This window comes from Oryzias melastigma, linkage group LG21 (genome assembly GCF_002922805.2).
Source record: "Oryzias melastigma strain HK-1 linkage group LG21, ASM292280v2, whole genome shotgun sequence".
Lineage (NCBI taxonomy): Eukaryota > Metazoa > Chordata > Actinopteri > Beloniformes > Adrianichthyidae > Oryzias > Oryzias melastigma.
The window spans coordinates 10987951-10996801 of record NC_050532.1 but is presented as its reverse complement, the minus strand read 5'-3'; the positions used below and the strand labels follow the sequence as shown (position 1 = coordinate 10996801).

At 40.2% G+C, this 8851-nt stretch overlaps 1 protein-coding gene across 1 annotated transcript; it reads left to right on the top strand.

Moving 5' to 3' along the window:
* Positions 1–1248: 1248 nt before the first annotated feature.
* Positions 1249–8851, top strand: slc40a1 (solute carrier family 40 member 1). The gene is made up of 8 exons (XM_024286059.2): positions 1249–1610; positions 1746–1813; positions 2163–2322; positions 2497–2612; positions 4455–4581; positions 4933–5172; positions 5268–5894; positions 6219–8851. The coding sequence occupies exons 1-8, from the start codon at positions 1577–1579 to the stop codon at positions 6533–6535; spliced, it is 1689 nt and encodes a 562-aa protein (XP_024141827.1). The 5' UTR covers positions 1249–1576; the 3' UTR covers positions 6536–8851.

The following is an 8851-nucleotide window of genomic DNA, read 5'->3' as shown; positions in this document are numbered from 1 at the left end:
ATTGCACTGCTTGAAAAGCTACACGTTTTTGACAACACTATGACTTAGTTGGTGTTCTGACTTTTAGAATGTATTCTAGAACTGTAAACATCCCAGTTTTGGGTGTAAGGATTAATTGAATCCAACCAGATCAATCTGGCTGAGGCAAAATCAAATCAAACCTAAAATAAACAAACCTTTACCTTAAAAATGGTTTAAAAAGGAGATAAATCTATAATCAATCTAGGAAAATACCATTTGGATTGGGGTGAGGTAGGTTTATTTTACCATAGTGTAAAAACAAACCAAGTACCATCACAGCAGACAACACATGTGATGGTTATCCATCATTACAGTCCAATGTGTGGAAACACTGAATTTATCAGACATGTGACCACAATGTGGAATAATGTTCTAATAAAGTTCTGCTTGTATTATTTTGATGTGGAAAAACAACAGTGTAAATGGAAAACTTCACCTGCACTGTTAAGTACCCAGATATTTATCTCTAAGTCACACTGCTACATTTTTGGCTAAAGATGTTCTGGATCGATATCATGTCAATGAATCGGATCGTCCAAAACAAATCAATATTAACTATGAATCGCATTGGCAACTAGAAATTATTATACGAATGGAATCGTAAATAGTAACACTCTAGTTGTTGTTGGCCTAATTTTCAAATATAACATTGAAGCAACAAAAAGCTGAATTTTTGTAAATGAGCCAAATTTAGCAACATTTCTTAATTTGTTAAAACTTTAAAGGATTCTAAGTCTGCAATTGTGTTAGTTTTCTATGTTTATTTTACTTGGTAATTTAATACATTGTTTATATTGGTTTTTATACTTGTATCATTATGAATTATATATGTATATATATATGTGTCTTTTATTTTTTGTGTTTCTTGTGGCAAATGGACATTGATTCTGTAATAATTACAAAGATATTTAAAAAATAAAAATGATATATTTAATTAAAAATAGTGCACAAAAATAGCATGAACTTGGTGTTTTCAGTTTTATCTTTGTCAAAAATGCTCTGGGTCTTTAAAATTTGCGCTTCGGTGAGGTAAACAGGTCGATATTTCAGTCGCTTCCAACAAAAACCCCCACAGGAATAAAGAGATTTAGTGGTGCTTTTGTTACAGCGGCTGTTTGAGCGGGCATTGAACCTTTTTTTTTCCTTCACCGAGCGCGTGCAGTGGAAGGACCACATTTGTTTCTGACGTCGTGTAAATAATGGAGGTCACGTGACCACGGGGGGGTATGTATATCCGAGGCGGGACGTAAACAGAGCCGCAGAGAGGAGCTAGCCGTCAGTCGGGTGAACGGCTGGTAGCGCCGCCGTCTTTGTGTTTTTTGGTTAAAACACGGTTCTGTAGACCAGAAGAACATTTCTTTCCGACTTCAGCTACAGTGATAGCTAAGTTTGGAAAGGAGGGAAAAGAGGAAAAGCCGTGTTTGTCATTATTTTTTACTCTGTTTCTGGACGCAGAGATAGCCGTTGACCTCCTTTACAAAAGGGGAGCCTTTATTAGTAGAAGAAGAGAAAAAAAAGCTTTCTGGTCAGTTCTAGCATTCTGGACAAACTAAAGATGGATAACTCTGGGCAGAAGAAAACACGCTGTGGTAAATTTCCTGCTATTTCCTTATTTTGTTACATAATTGCATGCATTTAAATGACTGTGCAAAGAGAATCAATTGTATGGGGCATTGTCTACCTTCAACAACCCAATAGAATGTCTATTTTTGGGTTATTTGCAGAATCTATTCGAGATTTCTTCACTTCAGCAAAATTCCTTATTTACATGGGACATGCTCTGTCAACATGGGTAAGTAAAATGGTTCAAAACAAAACACCAATATCCTCATTATTGTGTATTTAAATGACTCATTGTTGATACAGCTTAATGATAGTCAACAGTTAGGTGTCATTACTATCTTATATGCTATTATAAATACCAAAGAACATTTTCAAGTGTTGCTCTTTAGACCAAACTGGTTATTTGTGAAAGCGTTTATAACTAAAGGAAAGATTAAACTCTGGGTGGAAGCTTTTTCCCACGCGAAACCCAAGAGGGCTCCTGTGTTTTCATGGAGAACTTGCTTCCCAAGTGGACCTGGTCTTGGTTAAATTGGAGTGTCAGGTGGCCTTTTAGTAATTGGAAATCATATCTCCAGGGGGATCGCATGTGGAACTTCGCCGTGTCTGTTTTCCTGGTGGAGCTCTATGGGAACAGCCTGCTGCTCACGGCCGTGTATGGACTGGTGGTGGCCGGCTCGGTGCTCCTGCTGGGGGCCATCATCGGGGACTGGGTGGACAAAAACCCAAGACTTAAAGGTAAGGCTAAGAAGGAAAAAAAAAGTGCATCTATCTATACTTTTTTAGCATGTTTTAAAACCTTATTTTTAGCACATTTGTGCAAAATAATTCCAACAAATCAGAGAAAAATGTAGTAAGATTTCTGTCATATTGTATGATCAAATCCTAATGCTGCTTTTGGCGTCTCCACAGTGGCTCAGACTTCACTGCTCGTGCAGAACAGTTGTGTCATCCTGTGCGGTGTCCTCCTGATGCTTGTTTTCCAGTTCAAAGAGCAGCTCGTGGAGCTTTACAATGGATGGATTCTGGTAAGATTGCTTCTGTGCTGCCCCGTGCGTGTTTGCCTCAGTTCTATGCAAAAGTATTGAGCCACTCCTGCAGTTCTTAAAGCTTTATATAAATCACAAACCAGTCTAGTTTGAAGGAGACGTGCACCTCTAGGGCGAAACTAGTGTTTTAAAAGAGGAAAGCTCAAAACTAAATGTTTCGTTATGCTCTTTTTTTTTTAACTAATAGGAACCTGCCATTAATGGGTCTGTGTTAACTGATTTAGATAATAAAAATCACATTTCTTTCAGTTTAGGAAAAAAATTAAATATTTTAGATGATTTGCAGAAACTTGTACCCAAAATATCTGTTTTAATTACAAAAAATTGTCTCTTTAATAAAAAAAAAATAGGAAGAATTGATGGATGTTTGTGCAGAATTGTTCCTACACCAGTCTGATGCTGATTTTTACAAATTTTTAAATCACTTTTTTAAAACTCTGACCCCAGGGTTGGAACTTACTTCTACTGACATGTGTTCTCCCCGTGATTTATTACTGCTTGAGCAGCAATTCTGAATAAGTGATACTTATCAGGCATTAAAAAAAAACTTTAAATGCATTTATGGAATAAAATATATGCTTCATTTAAAATGACATTTTCTTTCTCACAAGAAAATAATGATAATGGTTTTATTGGTAAATTTTCACAAGTTTTAACTAAAAACATTTTTTTGTCTTTAGAAATTGACAAATTTGCATCTGTAGTGTTATGTAAGCTTTAGATTTCTGCGAACTCAGCTTTAGATCCTAAATTGCACACTTGACAGCTCTTTTCTTCTGTCATGAGATATGTTATGGGGTGTTGAACAAAGCATTGCCTGTTTGAAGAATCCCCCCCTTCAGAGGCACTTACTAATCTTCTGAAAAAAGGAAAGGATTTCTGCACGGAAAAGAGTGTTTGGGAGTGGGGGGTGGAGAGAGGCTGGTGAAACAGGAGATGGGACATGTTGTGGAAGGCTGACAAGTCAGCAGGTTCTTCAAGGCCAGTCACATGACCAAAAGTAGTAAAAGAGGAAAGAAAAAGCTGGTCAACATTTCACTAAGGACCGCCAAAGAACTTTATATTCTCACAGTCAGATTATAACCCACCATTACTTCTGGAACACCCCAATATTGTTTTATGAAATATTACTCTGCTCCTTCTGGAAAACTTGGAGTGTTTCATAGATTTATGCAGAAGAAACTATTGATTAGTTTAGAGGACGTTACACAATAATACTTGATCTTTTAAAGTCCAACTTCAACTATTTTTTTTTAATGATTATTCAGTTTTAGGCCAAAATCAAAAAACCTGTGTAGTTTTTTTTAAGATATTTTTTTATTTGAATTCGCCTCTGGGTTGTGGACGGGACTGTTGATCAATCTTTTGTTTATACTCTCTCCCGCTAGCTTATAGGACATTACAAGCCCAAGCTAACAGCATAGCAAAAAAAAAAGACAAAAAATGGTAAAGCAAAATCAGAGCTATCCACCCGTACAGTTTAGAACCAGATGGCAGTTCAGACGAGGAAAATGAAGACTTTAATGGACCTATTTGTCTACATGTGGATGCTTTAGAATTGTAAGTGGAGAAAGGAGAATTTGCCGTGATCATTGCAATTGCTGGATCACAACCCTGTGCTTTTTTGAACTGTGGTTTTTCATCCGATCCAACACGATTTGGATTAAAAAAAAATACTCAAAGATACAGTTTTAATCTGAAATTAGGAATAAGGAAGTCCACAGGTTGTTTCCTTAATAGGATGAAACCAGATTGTCATGTGACAGAGAGGAAAAGCAAGAAAAAAAAGAAAAATGAACATAAAACACTTTTATTTTGCAGACTGTCTGCTACATTCTGGTCATCACCATCGCCAACATCGCCAACCTGGCCAGCACGGCGACCTCTATCACCATCCAGAGGGACTGGGTGGTGGTTGTTGCTGGTCAGGACAGCAGCAAGCTTGCAGGTCAGTGTCTCACCGCCACTTGCTTATCATCATATATAGGTTGCACATGATTCATTATCGCATCTCTTCTCCGGAGAAGACTTTGAACCCCGGCTGCTGAATCACGCTCCTTCGCGACTTTTATAACGGCAGTTCTCTGGTTCTTTATAAGCTATTTAAAAGATTTGCTTTCATAACGCAACGCTCTTAGCCCGGGAAGAACCTGCTGACCCGTGTTGATGTGCTGTGCTAGCATCACTGTTCTGTTCCAACTTGCCATCAGAATTATATCAATTTTGCCCCCTTATTGAATTATCTTGATAGGAATCTAAACTGGCTGCAGATAAACAATTTGACTCCCTTGTTTTTCAGACATGAATGCGACCGTGCGCATCATTGACCAACTGACAAACATCCTGGCACCCATGCTGGTCGGTCAGATAATGACTTTTGGCTCCCATTTCGTTGGTTGTGGCTTCATATCTGGCTGGAACCTGTGCTCCATGTGTGTGGAGTACGCGCTGCTCTGGAAGGTGTACCAGAAGACTCCTGCACTGGCGGAGAAAGCTGGACAAAAGGAGCAGGAGCTCAAACAGCTCAGCCCCTCAAGAGGTGCAGCACAATGACTAAAGCTTCTCTTTGCACAACTTGAAGCATTTCTGGCATGGGGGTTTGCATCACATCTGTCTCTTTTTGACCTTTTCTAGATGCGGAGAATGGTCAGAGTCCTGAAGAATCATCTCAGCCGCTCATGAATGAAACCGCAGTAGTGTCCAGCCCCGACTCCCCCAAGAAGGAGGGCTGCTGCTACCAGGTGGCTGAACCCCTGCGCACCTTCAAGGGTGGCTGGGTGGCCTACTACAACCAGAATATCTTCTTGGCTGGCATGTCCCTGGCCTTCCTGTACATGACAGTCCTTGGTTTTGACTGCATCACCACCGGCTACGCCTACACCCAGGGCCTCAGTGGCTCTGTGCTCAGCCTGCTGATGGGGGCGTCGGCCATCTCCGGCATCTGCGGCACCGTTGCTTTCACTTGGATCCGCAAGAAGTGCGGCTTGATTCGCACAGGCTTCATCTCCGGTGTGGCACAGCTCTCCTGCCTCATGCTGTGCGTCGCCTCTGTCTTTGCCCCTGGAAGCGTCTTCGACCTCAGCGTTTCCCCCTTCCAGGACCTTTACACCCACCTAATGGGAGAGCAGTCCCTGCCAGAAGCCGACCACAGCCTCATCAACATGAACGTCACCACGGTCGCACCAGCAGAAGAGATGCCCCCTCTGCAGTCCTACATGTCCGTCAGTCTGCTGTTTGCTGGCGTCATCGCTGCTAGAGTTGGTGAGTAAATATCAAAAAGAGACTCCAAAGGTTGAAAGATTATTGACAAGAACTCTTAAGATAAGGTGTGGTTCAAAGGAAATGGTCTGCTGTGTGAGCATGCTTACTTCCTTCCGTAAGACAATAATTTTTCAAAATATCACATCTGATACACACTCAATCGAAAACTACTTTCATAACTCACCACACTGTGACACTGAATCCCTGCAATATCTGCAACCTTTGATGCCAATAACTTTGCCTTATTCTCACCGCAGGTTCAGAAGCTGATTTGAGGGAGCTGTAAAACCCAGCTGACTCTGAATGCCTCTTACTGTCTTACAGGTTTATGGTCTTTCGACCTGACAGTGACCCAGCTCATCCAGGAGAATGTGATCGAGTCAGAGCGAGGTGTGATCAACGGCGTCCAGAACTCCATGAATTACCTCTTAGACCTGCTGCACTTCGTCATGGTGATTCTGGCTCCGAACCCGGAGGCCTTCGGCCTGCTGGTCATCATCTCCGTCTCTTTCGTAGCCTTAGGCCACCTCATGTATTTCCGATATGCCTTCAAAAGCCTCGGCAGCCGCCTCTTCCTCTGCTGCTCGCCAGAGCAGAAGGTGGAGACGGTTGACACCCTCTCACTTCCTACCACCGTCTAAACCTCGTTAAAGAGTCTCGTTCATACTTACCGAGCCTAACCCTACTCTGCATCCTACATTTCTTACTAACATCGCTGCGTGTAGACGGCAGACAGCTTATGCTAACCGGAGTATAGTAACCTAACATGCTATCCATAGCTATAGACAGTAGCAGCTTGTTTGAGACAGAGCAGGGTTCTAGTAGAGCTTTCAGCGCCGAACATCGCGTCGTGCAAGGATCCATCCCGTCTTGGGGTTTGTTTTGGATCCCAATTAAGATATCGGGAGATTCTGCAAACCTCTGTTAGCCTGGTTGCAGTTTCAAAGATGCTAAAAAGGTGCTACAGCTTGTAGACAGGCAGGACAAGGGAGAGTCCTTGCAGGGAAGCACTGCGCCGCCGCTTATTTCTGAAGATGACGCGTGGGAAGAAATGCCGGTGCTGTGTCTCTTTACTCTATTTTAACAGGCTTTTTTTGTGTATATATGCAATATAGATACTTTCATTAAGAGCAGTGAACGTCTGTCTGGAAAAGACAAGTGGGCTACTAATACCAAAATGGGGATGCGGTCTCTTTAATAGCGTTTTTTTAAGGGTTTCGCGTTTAGCTGTATTTATTCAAGAAACCCAGACGGTGGTTTTCCTAAAAGCTTTGTCATCAGTATTGTTCTACTTTCCTTTGTGCCATAAGAAACAAGCGAGAACTGTTGTGCCCCCCATCAATGGCTCTCAATAACCAAAGTACATATGCATTTTTATAAAAAATAAATAAAAAGGAAGTGAGGGAAACCTGTTTTTCATCTTAAGCATTCCAAATACATTCATTCACATTTGGTGGCTTTAGCACAACTTCACCTAAATACTTATTAATCCACTTGAAGATTGTTTTTTTTTTTGTGTTTTTTTCTTGCTAGCTTACTTTAAAAGTGTAACAGTTTGATGTTTTTGCAAAATTCTCTAAAAAAAATGATGATTATTTTTCTTTCTGTTGTGATTGTGGTTACTCAGGCACTTTAAGTGATTGACATCTGTCATTACACAGCTAATGCGTGATCAGGCATTAGTACAACTTTTTCGTTTTGCACGAGTCTCATTTTAGTCGGGTCACCTGAGAGAAAAGTAGTTTTAAAAAGGAAGGCACATACGGCTGCAGCACATGTTCATGAGGAAAGTCTGCATCAGCTCCTTTGGTTTACCTTCCATTCCCCGTTTCCTCTGTAAGTCAGCCTGAGAAACTAGTCAGCAATATTTTTGGCTGCCAAATATATGCTGAGTCAAGACTCAAAGTGTTTTTTTTTTCTTTTTCTTGCTGCTGTGAGCGTTGATAGATGGAACAATTTTCTCAAGTCAAGTTTTGGCAAATTGTGCTTAAAACTTTGGCTTCTTGTGTTAAATGTAGTGTTTGAAGTGATTTTCAGATTAGAGTTGTCTGAAATATGATGTTCCAACTACTTATTATGAGCAAAATATACATTTTTTTCTTTGGAAAAGACTGTTTTGTTTGTTCCCTAAAGCTCTCTATAAGACTCTTTTAAACCAACCATTAAGGAAAACCCCAAACTGGATTTTGAGTTCTTCATTTATCACGTCTGTACGTAGAAATATATCTACAAGCATCTAAAGTGGCTTTATTTGTTTACTCCTTTTTGAAGCCTTATTGAAACTTGCCTTGACAGCTGTGGAACGCACACGCTTAAAAGCTACATCAAGACAACCACCAACACTCGTGGCCGGTCTGAGCACGCTCAGTTTGTGGTGAGCTGGAAGTAGAACTTGCCACAGCAGATGTACTTGAACAGCGGTTCACTTTGTGGCAGTCGGCATCGAGTCTATTTTGCAGGTGTGCTGCTAGAAAACTCACTTGAAATAGGATTGAATTTTTGCAACACAAAGAGCAGTTAAATTCAGGATACAGCTATTCAAACTTATATTTTGTAACGCAGATGACATTTATGAGCCATTATACTTACTTCAGTGTATAATCGGAAAGAAATATATATATAAAAAGTGTGTTCTGTTGTTATTCTGTTTGTCGTGCATTTTCTGTTTTTATATTTTTATATACCTTGTGTTTGAGACTTGTCGGTTTGAGATTTCTTTAAAAAATTTGTATCAAGCATTTACTGCATTATGTTTGAATATCTAATACACTGCTTTAATCTTTTTTGTGATAAAGTACACGTGCACATACAGTATTATTGTAGATTGATGGGCAAGACCTGGAAATCACGAAGAAATCAAAATGATTGCTGGTAAATAATCTCACTCCTGTAGTTGTTCTGAGCATGTGGATGTTCTTGCATAGGATCTCAAAATAAAAGGAAGTATTTACAAGTTG